Consider the following 21,236-nt stretch of genomic DNA (forward strand, 5'->3'; position numbering starts at 1 on the left):
TCAATGACAAAAGTCCTTTAACTATTTCTTTCACATTTCCGCTAGAGTATGGTGATGGAGCTCAATTACCGAAATAAGAAGTCATTACAATTTCAACTGCCATTGACTAGCTCGCAAAAAGAAGCTGAATATGAAGTTTCGAACAAGCATTATTCCCATGGTACTTATCTGAGAATTCAAACCGGACTTATGTTTGTACATAGCAACAGTAAAGTGCATCCTTGCAACTTGTTCGATAAGTGAATGGGAGTAGGTGTCTAGTAGGGTGATTACTTCCTCCGAGGATCGATAAAAAAACAACAAACTAACATACCAGCCTACTGCGCAGGACTGCAGAAACGAAAACGCAATACTTGCAACGTAGCAAGGATCACACGTTTGTGTATGTTTTTATTTGCATTCTAGTGGGCTATGGTATGTGAACTGGAGTCTAGGTGGTAGATGATTTTTCCGAGCTTTGTCAGTTTGTGAGAAGTTTTCGCGGAGCTCATAGCTTGAAACTGTATCCAAACTGTGCAATTCAACTTGGTGTTGGCGCTGACCAGTATCTTTACCCTTTTGAAGAAGGAATTTTGCGAAAGCTCACACCCAAAGGAAGTTAAATTTTGGAATAGTTTCTTACTGCTCCTGATAGAAAGAATCAAGTATAATGCTTCTACCTGAAGAAAACAATAGTTCGTTCTAAGGATACAGTGTATGTGTTGTGAAAAATCTGTTCAGTATATAAAACATGCCTCTGTGAAACATCCGGACGGTAGTGAAAATGGAGCAAGCTCGTGTGCATTCTAAAGGCAACCATCGAAGCTCGCGATCCAGATCTACTTCTCACAGAGCCACATCCACAAGCGGCCATCATAGGCCTGAGTTAGAGCAAACCCCTAGTAACACAAGGGAGGACGATGAATTAGCTAAAAATAGAGCATATCCTGCTAGGGGCCATTCGCGTGAAGAAGAAAATGTAGATAGTAGCAGTACGACAACAAATGCTAGCACGAAAACGAACAATAAAAACAACAACAACAATGATGATGCAATTGATAATAACCTAACTGCTCGGGACCAAGTCATAGAGACCACTTCTATCGAAACTGTTCCCGGTACTGATGATAAACTCCAAAAGGGTATTCTCGGCTACATGGACCGACAGCTGAAAGTGCAATCGTTGTCGGATCCACAGAAAAGTCCAGCCCAGAGAAGCACTCGAAGCAGGAGCAGCTTGGAAAAAAGCCCACGCAGAAAACGCAGTAAATCAGAATCTCGTAGGCGAAGGGAACGGAAGATCATAGCCGCGGGAGAGATGGAAGTGCGACAGGCCAACGAAACGTTGATGCGCTATCTGAAGCAGTGTTCCGATTTTAACGACGCGTCTCTGTCGGGCGATTTAGAAATCCCGGAGAACCTGGAGGATCGACGAGTACATCGAAAAACTAAATCGCAGCGAGAGCGAAAGCATCAGCAAAACGTGCCGAAACCTGCCGGTTGGTATATTTCTGGTTAAATTTAGCTTCATTCAATCAATTCGAGGTCTTTTCCATGGGCTATTTTTAGAATCTACTTGATACAGGCAATGAATTTTTATATATATTGCTGTAATAAATCTATTTACCATTGGCTTGTTATCGCCACAAGAAAAAAGTTAAACAAAATATTTTATTCGCTTTTTTACAACATCCTTGATCGGTTTCGTTTACCCGACCTACGAAAGAGACTTTCAAATTGAGTAGAAATTCCAAAGATTTAACGCGCCAAAATTAATATTTGAAACTAAGATTTTATTTGGAAGGAAGAGCGTGCCAAAATTGTAAGGAATACTCAATACTTTCAGTCTACGGACATGGCTTTTGTACTACGCCACAACAACTGTAAAAGTATTTATGCTTGGATGATTTCCATTGCGGGTGGGTGGGTGATGTTGAAAACAGTTCGTAAAACCATATTCAGTGTCTCGCTTTATTGCATGACAAACGAATCGATGGAAGTACGATCGATAAAGAAAGAGAGCAAGGAATACTAAAAGACTAAGAATCACTAGAAAAGCGACGGTAAAATAAGAAGAAAACATGCCTGTCAGCCAGCCCGGTAGCAATGACGTCATTTGGAGCATGGTGAGAGGATTTATCAATATCTTCGTTTTGTGGGTGAACTTGCTTTCGGGCGCCGGCTTCTTTCATATTGGCATTTTAGAACCATTTCGATTACGTGGTATCGCCTGAAGGAACAATTACAGCGTCAGCAGTTTCGCAATCTTATATCTGTAAAGGTCGTGGTCGTGAATGATATCTGACGAGGGGGCGTAAGATGATGCTAGTTTTGCGTAGACATTGCAAATCCATTCTGAGTTTTACTAGTAGGATTATTATTTTCTCTAAAATTGAGATTGAGTTGCCAGAGTGAATTGTAGCGTAAATCATTGGTGAAGCTCCTTCTCTTAGTCTTTCGGTAGAGCTCTAATTAGCAGAAAACTGATGTCATGGACAAAAGCAAGAATTAATGGATTCGCAAATAATTGTTTTTGATATTGATTCCATTTGAATATGTAAATTTCGAAGATTTGATAATTTATTCAATACTGCATGTTCACGTGTTGCGTTTCGTTTTCTATTCGAATATTTTAACACACAGCATCGAGGACATGTTTTGGCTATTATGAAAACTAAGTATTATGATTTGAACTATACAGAAACCTGGTTATCACAATTTAAAACAGAATTATTTTTTTTATTATAATTTAGTGATGAAGTGATTTGGGATGTTATTACTTTGAATAAATTTAATTTTGAAAAGCGAATGAATGTACTCTTACAAGGTACGGTATGCGATGCGATGTACTTAATTGAAAATTCTTTAGCCATGATAAAGATATTATTCACTGCACACTTAGAAAAAATCGTGTAAATTTACGTCTCTATGGATGCACATAAAAGGAGCGTCGAAATTCACTTATTAAAATCTCAAAGTAAGTAAAAATGTATCATATCATTAAGGTACGATTACATTAGCCAATTTATCTGCACAAACTTGAGCAGTTTGACTGCATCATAGTGTAATCGGTTCGCAGTTGTCTGCAAGCAGTCAAAATCTGCTTGACTGTCCATTTGTATGCAGTCAAAGTGTGCAGATTATCTGTGACAATGTAATCACAGTGTGATCATAGTCGACAGACAAACAGTTGATGACTGTACAGACAAATTTGACTGTTTCTGAAACTGTTGTGCCGAAGTTGTCCGCCACAGATTCTATGACAACCAAAAACTTGTTTATTTCATCCAAACACAAAGCAAAACGTTCCAGCACCAGTGTGAGAAGTGAGTACACGTGGTGTTCCCCAAGAGGGCAAAATGGCAAAACAAAAATTTCATTTCAGGAACATGGAGCCCGGAATCAGGATAGCCCAAGGCTCTTTGGAAATGATGCTGCGGCTCTTTAGTGCTATACACAAATATTGATTATTTTACAAAAAAGTACTTAAAATTGATCGAAATCGATTAACGAGTGTTAGATCCCACTTCTATCTCTCAACCACGTGTACTAACTTCTCTCCGAACCGCGTTGTCAATGTCGTCATTTCCGGTCGAAATAATGAAGCTTATCGCATAGTTCATAGAATTCTTGATAGAAATTACTACTGAATTTTCCGAACTCCTCCATCACGATAAAGTGCAATGGATCTCCAGAAGCGTAGTACTGGAACGTTTTGCTTTGTGCTTGGATGAGATGAATATGAAAAATTAAATAATGAATTAATGAAAAAATATTAACCACACCAAATTAAAAAATGCAAACAAACAAACAACAAAAACATGTATTTTTTGGAAAATTTGTTCTAGATTTTGTAAATATTTACGGAATTTCCAATAGCTTATCGTTCGTTCATTAGTTCGATCATTGAATTGATTACAAAGCGTTTGGTGATAAAATTGTGGATCTGTTAAAATCTGAACTCTGCCCCAAAGCGAATTCATATCGTTATACCATATTTGAAAGAGCTTGTACTGGAGACAACCTTCCTAAAATTCCAACTCTTTAATTGTCATATTTACGGAGGTAGGATGATTCTATTGGTTTTCATTGCATTTGATTTTTGAATCTACCACTCCATTTACAATTTATTGAAAATGTATTTGTTGCGTGAAAAATACTTAACAATTGCGAAACATATTCGCATTCGATCTCGGTGTCACTCTGGATTTTGTGAGTGTTAAGACACAAACGTGTAGATAATGAACATGTGATGTGAAAGAATCTCAATTTTTTGTTGTTGTTATGACATCTGCTAAACATATCAAATATACATCATAGTCATAGAACAAACAACATCGTACGTTTTCATCATTTAAAAATTGTCGAATTTTGTATTAATTTATTATTATTTTTATTTTTTAATCTAATGACAGCATGTAATAAATCGATTTTTCCCTCATATTGGTATGGTTTGTCATACATATTGAGAATGTATTGAGATAAATTTGATTTATTTTGAATTCGTGACATGTGACATAGGGGGGGTGGGGGTTTTTTTGCTTCTGTGAGAATTTGTGACAAAGGGGGGATGGGGAGTCAAAAATTGTAAAAAAAAGCGTGACGTCTTTTATGGACAGCCCCTAAAAGCGACAGATTTTGAAAATGCTTAAGACGACGGTATAAAATTTTGAACTTGACACTGTGTGTCCATTTTTTTTATATATGGAGATACAAGCTTCTTCGAAGCTCTGTCTGCTCATGCTGTTGGAATTTTGGTGAATCCTGATTAGAATATTCTTTAATTAGCTCAACGTGGAAACCATCACTAGCCCATTTTTTAATAAAATCGCAAACCCATGTACGTCTGCGTTTGGTAGGTTTTTCTCCGTCTTTAATTGCTTCCAAACACAACACACAAACTGTGTTACAATAGTACGATATTCCGTGGAAAATTCTCTGCCCCACAAACTGCCTTCCAATGTGATCACTGTGTGTAGAAAAACTGTAATAAACAGCCCTAAAATTTTAGTCTGTAACCAATCCTTCTCACGTCATACATCATAACAATCAAAGCAACATGCACCAAAATTATCCTTAATAAGAACTGATACATCCTTTACAGCAAAGCCAACATCGAGCCCAAATTTCTCTCAGACCGTAAAGCACTTGAATGATCGTTATCTTTCCCAATAGCCGGTTGGCAAAACCAGATGGCTTACATAAGTGTTATCACCCATTATCACGCAGAATTACTTTGTCAAATATTCGCGATACAACTTGTGAGCCTGGGTTTTAGTCGTCACATTCTGTTTATCATTACGGTTCAGTACAGGTTTTGCTTAATATGGAAACATATGCTTTGACAACATACGTGTTGTATATTCTGGGGCCGGATATAAAGCAAAAATGCCGGATAATGATGTTTGATGTCGTTTCAGAATTCACCGATATTTGTTCCAAACCATAACAATATGGGGATTTTTCGAATAAGTTTGATGAGTAAATGTTTGAAAACAATATTTGAAGTAGTTTCAAAATCTAAGAAAGTTTCTAATGAATATCTATTACCAGAAAGTCGCCATCTTGTATTAGAAAGAGATGATTTGGGGAAAGGATTAGAATTATGTTTGCATTTGAAGAAAAATACTGCAGAGTCAAATCAAAATCAGTTTCAAAGTTGAGGAAGGATACTATCAAAGCACTTGACTGGGAGCTTCTCCATCACCGTCGTATTCTTTAATTTCCGAATACTATTTGTATCAAATGACACTAAATCAGTGAACACCAAGATACAGATAGGAAATAAGAAACAGAACAACCAAAGTACTGTAACAAAGATGAAATATTTTATTATAGAATCACTTGAAATGTAAATCATTCAGAGATAAAAAAGGAAGGAAAACAAATATGAATTTAAATGAAATGACTACCATTTGTTTTTATCGAATAGCCACGCATTGACTTTGCATCATTTCAATTCCTACGAAGAAGTCGAAAATGGGATGTCTGATTCTCGAGGTATCCACAAATTGCCAGAAAGATGGTCACTATTTCGACCATTTTTTTCTCATTCAAAATAAACGATTCATTTTAACAAAAACCCGCTCACTTCATACTTGGTTAATAAATGATTTTTAGATACATCGAAGAGCTTCGGTTTCATATTTTTTAAAACTGTGGAAAAGTTCAGTATTTGAAATTTTCTAAAATAATAACCAATCCACCATGCGTCTCCGGGCCTCGGAAATTTTTTCTAAAGTTTGAGCGATTTCTATACCTATTTTTGATATTTATGAAAAAGGTAAAAAAACCGGAGCACATTTATATTCCTTCTTTAATTGCTTTCAAACACAACACACCAAGTAGCAACACAACGAATTTCCGTTTGTGAGACAAGATCGATATTTTATCATAATGCAATATTCCGTGAATACTTTCTTCCAATGTGATCACTGTGTGCAGAAAGACTGTAATAAACAGCCCACTCCCTATATTTAAGTCTGTAACCAGTTTTATTTGTCTGATCAATATAATCACAATACAGACATGCTCAAAAAGTCTGTCACAGTCAAACATAACAACTGTCAAAGTATTTACTGTTGCAGTCATTTAACTGTAAATAGTGTGATCACATTGCCAGACCAAATAAAAACTGCCGAAAAATCACTTGTCTGTGGCAGATAAACTGTGACAGATACTGGCTAGTCTGATCGTAGCTTAAAAAGGTATTTATACAGAGAAAGGCGTTTCAAATGTTCCTAACAAAAGTGATCAAACATTTAAGAGCGTTACAATGATGAGAATACCGTAAAACTTATTATTATTATTTTTATATTGAGATGGGACACTGGATTTGAGCAATGTAAACATGTACGGAGTATTGTTTATTCAGAGTATTTTAATGGGCTGGACAATTGCTATAATCTTTAAATAATCACAAACAAAAAAGAATTTTTTGAATAGTTCGAAGGTATTTATTCCTCACAATCGGGATATTCTTCGAGTAGATGTGGGAAAACGATGTTTGAAGTAGTTTCAAATTCCAAGATGGCTAATGTAATCGTACCTTTAGTAACCTCTGAAATCCAAAAAGTATATGAGCTTGTAACGTACGTGAATTAACGTTCCTCGTCACATCCGATCAGTAATACCTCAGTCTCGTTATAAAAATCCTTATGACAGCATTATTTCCACGTGATTGCTTAAGATTGTGGTAATGATTATTTTATAACGAAAGACTGTGTATCATTATAATTACATTCGTACTATAAAACAACGATTCAGTTAATACAAATGTTATCGTAAACTTATTTTCATCACCTTGGGTCTACAGTTTATTCAATTTGCATAAAAATGCACATTGATTGTATGATTTCTTCGTCAATTCAGATCAATGTTACCTTTCTTTGTCAATAATACTCATAGATTTGTGACCCTCACTTATTTGCTAGAAATATGTTGTATTCGTAAAAAAGTTTCATTTTTTGTAAAATCCGATCAATTTTACCTTACTAACATGTTCGAGGCACTAGCAACACTCCCTCTCCCTTAAGGGATCACTGTAGAAAAAAAAGAAGGATTTTTTTTGGAGAATCCGAAAAATGGAGTAATCCGAATTTTGTATAAAGCACTGTATAGCATATGTATTAGGGTGGGACAAGGTTGTATGGGAAAAAGATGAAAAGGCTTATTTTCTCGCTCCACCAAACTTTTCATTTTCCTTCTGGGTCCCATAAGCTCCATGCAAAATTTTAGCTCGAACGAAGAAACTATATATTCGCGCCCGAGGTTTAAAGTTTGTATGGGATTTAGTATGGAGAAATTCACTCTTAACAAAAATATCGGCTGAGCTATGAGCTCTAAAAATCAGCGCATGTGTTATTTTCGTAGTAAATTTAACGAGGAACAAAACTTTAAAATACCGCAAAACAATCCGACGTTTTTAGAAAAAGTTATTAAAGGAAAACCGGCACAAGGTCCGAACAATGGCTCATTCCTTAATATATCTAGCATCACTTCCGCTAGTGAAAGTAATATGATGTAACTTCCTTTTAATGTGCTATAACGGTTAATCTGAGTTGCTTGATGTCTTCACGATTGTTACTCAGCAGAGTATAAAGATTATTTTCATGTGACAAACCATGCTCCAAACCTTACTATAAAGACACTAAAAGTCGTGTAAATAGTGTTTTGGTTGCATAAAAAAGTACCATCTATATCTTCTAAACTATAAGAGATAGAGAGTTTATATATTCGGCAAAGTTATTGGATTTGAGTTTATCTAAAATATTGTAGAAGTTTCCTAAAACCTATTTCTTCAAATTAAAAAATTAGAGTTTTTTGTGTCTTTACAGTGAGTTTTGGAACATGGCTTGTCACTTAAAAATAATCCTCATACTCAGCTGAGAAACTTTTGCAAAGACATCAAACAACTCAAATCAACCGTTTTAGCATAATATAAGAAAGCACAATCATATTACCACCACTAGCAGCAGTGGTGCTAGATATATTGAGGAATGAGCCATTGTTCGGACCTTGAGTCGGTTTTCCTTTAATAACTTTTTCTTCAAATGTCGTATTGTTTTGCTGTCTTCTAAAGTTTTCCATCTCGATAAATTTCCTACAAAAATAACACATGCGCTGATTTTTAGAGTTCATAGGTACATTTTTACAGCCGATTTTTTTTTTGTTAAAAGTGAATTTCTCCATACTAAATCCCATACAAACTTTAAAGCGCGGGCGCGAAAATATAGTTTCTCCGATCGAGCTAAAATTTTGCATGATGCTTATGGGACCCAATAGGAACACGAAAAATTTGATGGAGCTGATATCAATATTTTGTCCCACCCTAATATGTATATTTAAGTACAAAAAATGACTATAACATGAGTGCTATGGAAAATTCCATCTTGAAAAGGGGCTATCAATGGAATCATTATTTGGAGAAGACTCCCTAATAATGCTATGCGTAGGAACAGAATCTGGACAAACTTTCCTCGCAAAATCAAATATCCATCGGTTCGAGTAGTCCTCACTCTCATTGCCTACGTAACGATTCCTCATTCGTCTGGCCGTACTCCAAAGAGTGCTCATTGAGTTTGGGGGGGGGGCCTAAAAGTGCCCTGCCTCCCCATAGTTGCCGCGCCTGACCACACTGTTCCCCTAAAAATGTCCTTATGACCATCTCTGGAGAACAAAAAGTACCACCAGTGCCAAGTTTGATAGCAATCCGTTCAGTAGTTTTGGAGTGCCATTAAAAACATTACACAGACCCCCCCCCCCCTCTTTTAGAGGCACTTACTACACCCATCCTCACGACTACCCCTATAATCATATCTAAATATTGCAAAAAGTATCTATGGTCTTCAGAAAATATCGATTCTCGTCAAATTAAATGAATTTTGTCATATCACAAATTTGATTTGAATACTTCATAATTACAATTCCAGTAGAAAAATTTTAAGTGTCTGTTAAAAACGCCGACAGAAGGCGCACCGAGAATTAGGTACATAAGTAAGCTTTCGTAACATTATTTTTTTATCAGAGCGCCCCTACTGAAATGAAATCCTGGGTACGGGTTTGCTTATAAGTTTTAAGACTCTTCTGAATACGTGCCTATTATTCACTAATGTAGTAGCGCGTGAAAACATTTGAAACCGATTCATGTATTTTCATAGCATCTATAACTAGTATATCTCCACGTTCCAATTTCGTTACTGCATTCAACAGGAGACGACTGTGTAAACTATCATGGCGAAATTTACAATCCCTTCACACCTGTCGTTTCGCCCACAACGGAGGCCGCCCCGACCAGAATCGATAAAATGTACATACAAACCGCCAGTGGATATCGACCAGTAGACAATACGTACCACCATCATCAACACATGCATCAACAGCATCACCACCATAAGACCAGAACAAGTGGTGATCCCGAAAGCAATAGGTACGTAAGGATTGAGCTGCTTATTCGGAGAGAAAAGTAATTGTTTTTAACGGTTTTTTTACGCCCTTGCCGTCATCAGATACACAATAAGCAGCGCGGTTCAGCTGTCCTGTGCTGTGCAACGAGCATGGCTGCAAATTTCCAACGTCTGCCATGGATTATTAGGAGGTTTGGCCCTGGCCCATTTGCTGCTGATCTGCACGACCAGACCGTACGACTGGGTTGAAGCATCCATTCGTCACTATTCAGCTTTCGCGGAGGTTTACGCGAACGCGTTCTACTGTTTAGCCATCGTCTGTATGGTTTCGATTTTCGATAGGTGAGTTTTTTTTATATAATTACACTTCCACTCTTTACTTCGCGTGGCAAAAGTAGCGTACAGAGGGGTCTCGTATAACGCGGTTCACCGGGGCGTGAAAAGCGAATCCGCGATAAACGGGACCCAGAGCATATGGGATTTCGACTGATTGGAGCTGTGAGCGGTTATCTCGCTTCGGTCGACAGATAGAGCTATACAATCTTCGGCAAACTTGTTGTAGATACTTAGACCAACAATTTAGTGTAGTTTGACCGACAATTTGTTGAGAACTGCTCCGTCAGGGGCGCTTTGAAAAGAGCATGAAATAATTCATATGTTCACAATAGAAAAACACATTTTGAACATGAAATATCGCGAATATTTTACTTTCGGTGGTGTCGGTGTTTTCGGAAAGAATGTTCCGGAGGTCAAAACAGATCAAATGGTGTAACAGTAATTTCTCGCATGGCTGACTCTAGTGTGCAATTCAGCGTTCGAAATTCATGCAACTCAAAATCATGTTGACTTATTAAGATGGTTCCTTCGAGAAGGTGTTTTAAGGTTCCAATACCTATTGAACGATTGATGAAACAGTTCTTACTGTATCTACAATGTGATCTTCTGTAATTGAATACCATACTTGTTTATGAGAGTGATCTTATCGATCAGTTTTTGAATAAGTTGATGAAGGAGAGACAGATTTTAAACTGTTTTTTCTAGAAGGCTATCGACATCTGAAATCTGAGAAACTTGATAGAGTGAAAACTTGAATTTTATACTTAATGTTTTGATTATTTATACAATTATATATAATGTTAAGTACATAAAATGTAACATATATTGCTCATATAGTTTCATTTTATTTTTTATTTGAATTAAACCTTTTTTATTGAACAGGGAAAAGCCCAATGGAGCGAAAATTTCATAGTCACTCTTCATCAAGCAGTAAATCCTTAAATTCAGGTTGTGTAACAAGTGCGGATAACCAATTCGAGATTGTAACAAAAGCTGCTACGTAAACGACCAAAGACATATTTCGGTGAACTGATAAAAAGCAAAAATCGAAAAGTTTGTAGGGATCACTGCAAGGGAAACTACGAAAAGCAACCGGAAGAAGTTTATTCTGAATGGCTTCAACGCGGTGGATGTCGATTTAACAATAAAGAGCCAAAAAGACAGTACCATTTCCAAGAATCGCAAAACAGTTCACAATATAGTGCCTTAGGCAATACATGTTTTTAAAGGTCTTTGTGATACTAAATGTAAACCCTAGTACTTCGAAAATTATGTATTTGATGTTATCCTCAAAATTAAGTTTTGTTTACAACAGGACTCTCAAATCCTCTACGGTCGAATTCCGTTTGAAAAGATTTCGGGAAACGATATTGAGACCGCATCAATCAGAGAAAAAACCGCGCTGTTTCTGCGGGAATTTGGTATTACCCAGATCATTGAAAGGATTAATTAATTCAATATCATTAGCTAATGTTAGTTTTAGGAATTGTTGAGGAGGGTTGAATTTATTTAAATAACAAATAGTATCAAAACTAGTCGAAAATGAAGATATTATTCAAATTATTAATCGTACAGTAAGTTATATTTGTGGTTAGTTTTGTTTACTCCGATCGTTCTTCCATTCAATCAATAAGTTTTTTAGTTGTGTATTAGATTGTCTAAGGATGTGTTGCATTTGTTCTCGTCGTTCGATGTTAAGTTGATTTGTGGAATAATAGTATCGTCTATATCATCTGTATCTGGATCAACATCAGCGACAATTTCTTCTGCCGTAATCAATTTATCAGCGATGATGTCATCAATTTCCTCACGCGAAAGATGTTCAGCACCCCTCTTTTCACCGAAATCCTTAATTTCAGAAATTATTCTTTCGTTCTCAATATCATCGATTTGTGTACCAGGCTCAAAAAAAAAAAGATGGAAGTAGTTTTTTCCAGCAATTTTTACGTTGATGACTTGATTTGAACTAAAACTGGTTGAATGCAATCAAAGCAATTCTTGAGATCAATTGTTTTCCACGAATCGATTAATGACAGATTATCTTTTTCAGAAATTTGTAAAATTTGCCTGTAGCTTTCTTTAACATAATCCAGCTTGAAATTTCGAATTATTCCCTGATCCAAAGGCTGTAGATTAGACGTCGTGTTGGGTGGCATGAATAAAAATTTTACATTTTGATGATTAACATCAGGTGGATGATTATCCAACAATAAGAAAGCCTTGAATCCGATGTTGCGATTTAAGCAAAATTGTTCTAATTCGGGAATGAGACAGTTTTGCACCCAATCTTGGAAAATTTCTCGAGTCATCCAGCCTTTTTCATTGCTCCGGTAGTGTACTGGGAGATTCGAACGCTGCAAATTTTTTAAAGCACGTGGATTAGCTACATTATTAACACTCCAAATACCAAGCTTGAAAAAAAGTTGGAACGGTAACTTCGAGCTCAGCTGTTTTTCAACGAATCTCAATAAATTTTACACCCTCGAATTTTGTGAAGTTCGTAAATTGATTCAAAAACTTTGTAGTAGACTATTTGATTTTTCCCGTTCCAGGTTTTTTTTTCACGCGCCCAAAGTGCCCTATCTGCTTAATTTCTACTGGATGATCAGAAAGGTAGCTACAACGTATTTATAGGAATCAATTATATATTCACGTCTCTAACACAACCAAATGGAACGAAAGAAAGAATTTTTGATTGTTCTCTCTGTTGCACTGTACTTGTTTTTATATTCTAGCTTTCAACGCGGCTCAACTAGTATACACACTTAAAAAAAATCCTATGAATTTACATCTTATTGGATGCACATAAATGGAGCATCGCAGTTCACGCAAATTTACGTGGAAGAACATTTAAGATTGTGTCTAAAACTCCATGACATGAAATTCATTGAAATAAAAAAAAAAAGAACACTGATAGTAACCGCCGCGACTTGAACCGAAAATCATTGGATCGCAAGTACGCTGTTAATCGACTAAGCCAAAGAAGCGTGCATCTGTTTGGCTGGTAAAAGGTGCATTTAAATTCATACAGTCGCACCTGCTAGCAGAACGCAAGTTACAGTCGAAACCAGTAAAATTCAAGCTAATCTAACATTAAGTCATTACAAATAAAATTTTCCGTCATTTGACAAATTAGGTCTTTATGAATTACATATGCTTAATAGATTTGTTAGAGAGTCGCATGACACAATATCATTTTATGACGGAGGGAAGCACATGAGTTCGCATCATTTTGCGAATCCTCTGAAATAACAGCTATTTTAGCAAACCGAAAAATTCAGAAAACTATATAGAAACCGCATATTTCGCAACTTGAGAAATCCCATAAAAGTAATCATATTTCTTATCAAGTTTGTTCGCGACCAGACAGCTATACCTTATGATAAAAAAAGAACCGGAATTTTATTAAAAAACGCAAAATTTCAATTTTTAATAAATTTTTTTAATATCGCCTTCAAAGTACTCTCCTTCTGCGGCAATACATGCATGCCAACGCTTGATCCAATTTTCCATACAAGTTTTATAGGCCGCCGAAGCTATGGCCTTTAGTTCACGTAGCGAATTCTCTTTTATGGTCTCTATGGTCTCAAAACGCGTTCTCCTCAATGGCAATTTGAGTCTGGGGAAGAGGAAAAAGCCACACGGGGCCTTATCTGGGGAGTACGGTGCTTGGTTGATGATATTGGTTGAGTTTTTGGCCAAAAACTGCGACACAACCAACGCTGTGTGAGCCGGCGCATTATCGTGAAATTTGGCACCAGCCGAGAAGCGACGCGTTTCAAACCCAAAACATCAGTTAAAATGTGTTCGGCTGATCTATAAGAGATGCCCAACAACATAGCAATCTCTCTCATCGGTACAGAACGATTTTGCAACACGATTTGCTTCGCCGATTCAATGTTTTCTTCAGTAACAGATGTTGTTGGGCGGCCAGGGATCTCATCATGATCCAAGCTTGTACGACCACCTTTGAAGCGTTTATACCACTTGTATGCCTGTGTTTTTCCTAGTCACGATTCACTAAAGACCTTTTCTAACATTTTCAACGTTTCGGAACACTAAAATCCATTTGCAACACAAAATTTGATGCACGCACGTTGTTCTAAATTTTCATCCATTATAAAAATCGCCGCACGAAAATTTTTCAACTTCTTTGTATAGACGCCAAACAAAAACTAATCGTACGATATGCGTCAAAATTTGACAGAATGTGTATAAAAGTGTTGCCAACGTTGAGAGAATAGAAGTTTACCGATTGGACAAGCGCGGGAATTTTAAAATGAAAATTCCGGTTCTTTTTTTATCATAAGATAAATCACGAAACAAACAAGTATAATTTTCCCAAAAAATAGCTTTCTAAGTCATCATGATCGCAATAGCGCAACCTTTTTTTCGAATACTAAACTACTGTTCACATTATCGAATACTTTTTGATAAACCAAGCAATGTTGAGGAAGATACACTGCTCTTAAATTATCACACACAAGCTTTTATCAATCTTCTAACCAGTTTGTAAATCCTCGAAAAACTAACATAGTTTTCATAATGTAAACTATAACATTCCTAACAATTTTCCAACAAACAAAACCATTCTATATCTTTTAGTTTAACATAATTCTGATAACTGATATTTGTATTCAAGCACACTAACTACATCTGATGGAGTAAGTCCGAGTTAATACTTTTGCTGTTTGACAAGCTCCCGAATTCCCGCATTCTTCAAAACACTATAATTTGCGAGCTCAAATCGTTTAGTCTGTATTAAGCGAATGATTTATATCGTGCATTTTTCAAAGCGCCCCTAGCGTAGCAGTTCTCAACTAATTGTCTGTCAACCAACCGAAGCGAGATAACCGTTCACAGCCCCAATCAGTCGAAATCCCATATGCTCTGAGTCCCGTTTATCGCGGTTATCTGGCAAAACCGAATCCGCGTTGTACGGTACCCCACTGTATTTGTAGTTTAATCCTATTTTCCATGCATTAAAATACGTGTTTTTTCTGTTTTATAAGGACGGACATAGCGCACTTTAGTTTGTCCAGTGCTGGCGAAAACAACATTTCTTTTCGTTCGGTGATAATTATAATGACATATGCAGCAACGATCATCCTTAGTCTATCGGCTGGTTCGATGGACGAACGGCTTTACCTGTCTGCCACCAATGTAACGATTTGGGAAGAAGAACTGGTGAGTGCAAAAATAGTTTAGCCCGGACGGGGCATAATTGTACTGGAAATATGAGACAAAAAAAACTGTTACTTTCCAGGAAACTAATAAGGTGCTCAGCATCTGGAATACACTATCGATAGCACGAAGCATCGGAGCCATTTTCGGTTGGGTTGTTATTGGTTTGTCATCTGACCAGGACCACTTTTATGACCATTTGCAGGAGATGGAGAGGTATCAACTCCAGTGAATGTAGTAACAGTAAATGCGCTTTGTCAGAAACATTTCAATCATTGTTTAATTTACGGTACACTCAAATGAGTTTAGTCCAAGTTGGAATATATTTTATTGAGCAATGTATAACAAATTGAATTTCCTGGATAGGGCACTGCCAATCGGATTTCATACAATAGTAGTTATGTTTCCATTTGTCTCCTAGAATTAATAACATATCGATGAAAGGTTGATTTTCGTTTGTCAAAATTAGTGACTCAATTTGTTCCCAGAATTAAAAACAATTAAATATCTACTGTAAGAATAACCAGTACCAGTTTTTGTACGAATTGAAAAGGTCACAGGTGATCAGGTAACTCACTTCGTCCGCGTCCCTGGTCGCTATTTATTTCTACCATGTGGCGATTTGTCAGAAAGGCTATCATTGTTCATTAGATCCTGTTTCATCGCAAGCAAAATTGTGTTGCAATTTTATTATCGACTGTATATATTGTATTTCGTATGTACATGAAAGTAGTGTCATTGCATCTGCTGGCACACACCAATCGAACCAACACATCTTCTTACTAAACAAGTCGTATTGTTTCTTTGATCAGTATTTATATGATCAAATATAGATCTTTCTAATAGGTTGAAAATATACAAAGAAAATTAATTATTTCATAGGATGTTGAAATTTGTGAAAATTTTTATCCTTTTCATACTTCATACTAAATACACTTCCTTGTATGTAGTATGCATTGTTACAATTTACTTTTAGTTTTATTATAGGAATTATAATCTTTTCAAAGAATATGCTTAGAAGTGATTGGGCACGATTGATTATATATGCATTCACTATATGATCTCAATATTGCTATGCCAGTCCATTGATTGCAAGCTCATGTTTTTTTTTAAATAAATATTGTTTTGTAATTTAGTTTATAATTTTTAATATTTAAAGCAAATGCTATTGATACTGCAAACATGGTCCTAATTCAATATCTGGATAATACTGTTTCAGTATTATTAATAGCGATGAGTAGACGCTGCTGTTATTTTCATGTTCGTGACCATATCGTGTAGGTGTATCTGTCTACAGGTCCCCAACCTTCCGTTTTTTCCTTCATACAGCGATATGTTGAATTGAGATTGGTAATGGCAAATGAAATTACTGTCAAGTGATTCCACGCTTGCATACTCTAGCTAGAATAGTACATGCATTAAAAAGGTCACAGGTGATCATTCCAGTGCCTACACATTCGTTTCCGTAGAGCTATGTTCTTACAATCACTCGTATAGAAGAGTTTCTATCAATTGCAACCATTTCGGAAATACTTTTCGATTATTGTAGTTTCTGATTATTGCAAAAGCTTTTCTTCATTAAGGCTGATCTAAATTTGTTCTGGACCGATGGCTACAGCGAGGCAAGAAAATGAGAATCAGCTTATAAATGGAAGAGTAAAGTCTCTATTCCCACACACGCGTTGGTAAGAAAACTATAATAAGATAGTGCTCCTACACTCTGCTTAATTACAATTATGCGATTAATAATAAATTTAAATGTAAATAGTTAGACCTAAACTAGTTAATGAAAACTATGGAAAAAAAAGTTAAGATAACATCGCCAAACAGGGAATCGGATGCTAATAGTCACTGTAACAATAAACTGGTAACCATAAGGAGAACTAAAGGACTACAGTAGGATACACAACATGAAATACCAATCAACGTGATTAATCAAATCCACACGAACACAATTACCATACTTACAGTATACCAATAATTCAGACAAGAAATTCGTTGTTTTGTCTATTTGTAGATGAAATTCATTGTGAAGGCCATTTCTTTCTGAAGTAGTTTTTTTTCTACAACGCTAAGTTATCTCGCGCCAAAATGATGATTCATGAAGTTGCAACTTGGCCTCATAAACTCAAAACTCCTATTCGGTTAAGTAAATATTGTGTAAGTGAGTACACTCGCGTTACATTCTTGTAAATAACGAAAGAGACATGATAGCTTAAATTGGTTAATAGATATGTATTAAAAAAAATACACGAAATCAGTTATAAATAACTTTTAAGGCAATGTAAAACAATGTGCAAGATGGCAAGCGAAGGACTGAAACTAGCAAATATAGTGGTTAATATGAATAATACAAATAGAAACAGAAACACATGCATACAAACAATGAGATAATCAAATGATAGTCAAAGTTATCGAAACAAATGCAGCGGAAGTGTGAGTAATTTTTTGGAGTAGTTCACATTTTGTTTTGTATATCCCTATATATATATATATATATATATATATATATATATATATATATATATATATATATATATATATATATATATATATATATATATATATATATATATATATATATATATATATATATATATATATATATATATATATATATTTATATCGACATGCACATTAACATACGAATGCACATACTAATAGAAACCATTCATAGCAAATAGATATCTTCGATTCCAAAATAACACAGGAGTGCAGTTGATATTTCTATATATTATAGTTTTAGAAGAAATAAATATGAAAATTGGAAAATAACTAAAATAGAGAAACATTGGAACCATATTATATGTTTATATATTTCTTTTGTTGGAAGATTGCGTTAGAAAACTCATAAATAAATCGGTACAATCATCAAACTCGATCTTTATGCTTGAAATTTACCTACGCATTAAATAATTGATTCCACAAAATGCAGAGCTGATGATGAATGGTTGACAAAGATCATTACTGAGTAGATTATTCTGTAATCTGTTCAATCACTGCATCGCATCTTCATTATTACGAACAAAACGGCTCCTTAATCATCGAAACTCCATCAATCATCTCATAATTTGAAACCATTAATTGATTTATTTATTTCGCAATTTAAGCAATGTGTAATGTTTACTTATTTTACGCATCATTTTTACAATAGAATTGTCCTTTAATTTGGCCATTTGCAGGCCCGTGCGCAGGCGGGAGTTTTGGGGTTTCGATCCCCCCCCCCCCTCATCCCAAGGAAGATTTTTCAACATTAATTTCCATGAACAATAGAGTACTTTTCATATAAAAGTGCAATAATTTTGAATCCTCCCTTGAACCCTCTCTTGAGCCTTCCCTTGAACCCTCCCTCCCTTGAATATGATTCCCATTTGTCTCGCGATCCAACTGTGGCACTGGTCTAGATTTTCCACAACTGCACCCATAATTTTTGACGGATTGTGCCGACAACTTGCACATGTAAACAAACCAAATACCATATATAATACATATCGCTACCGTTGCTTCAGAGGATCGTAAGACCAAATACAAATAATAACACCCCTAGGCCTCATATGGACGAATCGTCAATGTTTGGTTCATAGAATGAACTAGTAAGCCTAGCCCATATTTCCGTTTTATTGCGATAGAAAAATTCTGGCAACGCTGCTAACTAGTTGCTACGGAGTAAAACAAGTTTGTTTTTTTTAAGTGTATTGTTGCTGTATAAAATTCAACTGTCGTATGAAATTTGCTACATAGGTTTTGGTAAGTAATTAATAATAAAAATTGCCGATATGAATGAACGTTTCTATTTGAATTTGTGCGGATAGACCTTAAGTTGACGTAGGGTCAAATACAAATAATAATACGTCTAAGTCCCATACTAACGTATCGCCAATTTTTGGTTCATCAAATGATCAACTTAGCCTAGGCCCTTTCTTTTTTAAACCTTGACAGGTCGTAGTTACCAAAAAATACACTTACTGGCAACATTATTTTATGTTGCTATGGTAATATTTGTTTGTATAGAGATCGATAATAAATAAAAAGTCACTATCAAATTATCCCAAAGAATGGTAATGTCCATCATTAAATCAATTATTTTGAGCTCTCTCTTTTCAGAGTAGTGGGTAGTCGTTGTCAAGCATGGAACTTGGATTGGTTTTCTTGAACGATCGACGAAAGAATAAAAGTTACCATAATCTGATTTGCGCAAAGATTGTATATGAACTTTGTGATCTTCCATCCGAATGTGTGTCTTTTTCTTTTAAAACCGCCAATATCAGATATTGACTGGTAGGATTGCGTTGTCTCATTCTATTTTTTTCTTAGTTTTTTACTCGTATAAGTTTATGGCTTTGTGTTCTGAAAGCCTTCATAAACGAACCTTTTCGCTAATAAGTCTTATGAAATATGCAATGTAAAAAGGGTCTTGTTGTCGATTGAGCTCAATAATGTAGAGTTCCGGAAACTCATTGGCAAGAAATGAATCGACCAGAACACCAGACGATCAACGAATTCATCACTAGTGATAAAAAGTGCAGTCACCATATTCGGATGTAATAAATTTACGAAAACTTAATTTTTCAAATTCTTGATGGAAAAAATTTGGTTTAAATACGTTTTGTATTATTAGATTACGGCTATGACTTTGTGTTACGGTTTATTCTATTGCAGATATGCTGTTTTAAAGTTCCCCTAAACAATTTTCTTTGGCATTTCAATTGAACCGCGGATGAGCTTTTGGATAATTGCCTATCTCAAACATCTCAAGATTTTAGTTTCTTCGTTCGTATCCTAAATGCAGAAAATCATTAATTGTTTATTTATACTAATTATTGAAACCTAAAAAACCTTTTGAATAGGAATTATGGACTTTCCTGTCTCCATTATTCAAATATATTATTATAATAAACAGTATCCATGGAGAAATGATTTTTTTTTTGTTTCAATTATAGAGGCTTTAACATCTTAGGTCATTCGCCTCTTCGGACCAGAAAATCTTTCTGACCCTATGTGCGGGGTTGGGAATCGAACCCAGGCGGGTTGCGTGAAAGGCATCGACTATCCCATCACGCTATACCCGTCCCCTAATGGAGAATTGATTGTCAGCATTCAGCGTTGCTAGTTCTACAGAAATTTCATCAAACTACAATGTCACTCTGACAGTGTACCATAACCGGTGTACCGCATAGTACAAAACGTGTCCACGAAATATCATCAGAGCATTCCGTATTATAATTTGTATTTGGTAGAGTATTGATTACATGATTACACGTTTTGCAAATTCTATTGTATAATATAAGATTTTGTTCAATTCTGTGAAACGTAGATGTAGTGATAGTGGGAGTAAGCTCATCACCCTAAGCATTTGGGTAGGGAATATGAACTGTTTTAAGCATATCCAATCTCTCAATTATTTGTAATCGGCTCAATATTTAGTGATAGCATTCTGAAAACTTAATTCATTCTCACTTAGTTTGGAGATGCTGAAACGATTCTCATTTTGTAGTGACTATGATAAAGTTGTTGTGCTCAACTGGACAGATTATTGTATAAAACTAGAACGGTTCGCGTTGATGGTAGCTGTTTGCCTAATTCTGCCGATTGTTGTAGTACATTTTCCTGTTTAGCGGCCAGTTCTAGTGATCCTGGAAAATATTTGTATTTGGTAAGACCATGTATTTGCCTGCAAAATCATTCTTTTTACCCATGTTAGGGGCGGCTCGATACAGCGTCTATTCTCCTTGTTAGAAGCGGCTGATTACCGTCCTTGTATTAGCGTGGGACTCTAAACAGGGCTGACACGATGGTCCTCCGGCGAGACAGGGAGTTGGTACTGGCCTAACA

The 21,236-nt window shown here is 35.8% G+C and overlaps 1 protein-coding gene across 2 annotated transcripts; it reads left to right on the plus strand.

Annotated features, from left to right (window-relative positions):
• Window positions 1-410: 410 nt before the first annotated feature.
• On the plus strand, window positions 411-17,906 carry LOC131435611 (uncharacterized). 2 transcript variants are annotated; one of them, XM_058603678.1, is made up of 5 exons: window positions 411-1,478; window positions 9,691-9,907; window positions 9,987-10,226; window positions 15,233-15,407; window positions 15,487-17,906. In XM_058603678.1, the coding sequence occupies exons 1-5, from the start codon at window positions 764-766 to the stop codon at window positions 15,634-15,636; spliced, it is 1,497 nt and encodes a 498-aa protein (XP_058459661.1). In that variant the 5' UTR covers window positions 411-763; the 3' UTR covers window positions 15,637-17,906. The 2 variants fall into 2 exon arrangements, with proteins under 2 accessions (XP_058459661.1, XP_058459662.1); XM_058603679.1 differs by lacking the exons at window positions 15,233-15,407; window positions 15,487-17,906 and adding an exon at window positions 12,773-15,208.
• The last annotated feature ends 3,330 nt before the right edge of the window (window positions 17,907-21,236 follow it).

Source organism: Malaya genurostris, chromosome 3, assembly GCF_030247185.1.
Source record: "Malaya genurostris strain Urasoe2022 chromosome 3, Malgen_1.1, whole genome shotgun sequence".
Classification (NCBI taxonomy): domain Eukaryota; kingdom Metazoa; phylum Arthropoda; class Insecta; order Diptera; family Culicidae; genus Malaya; species Malaya genurostris.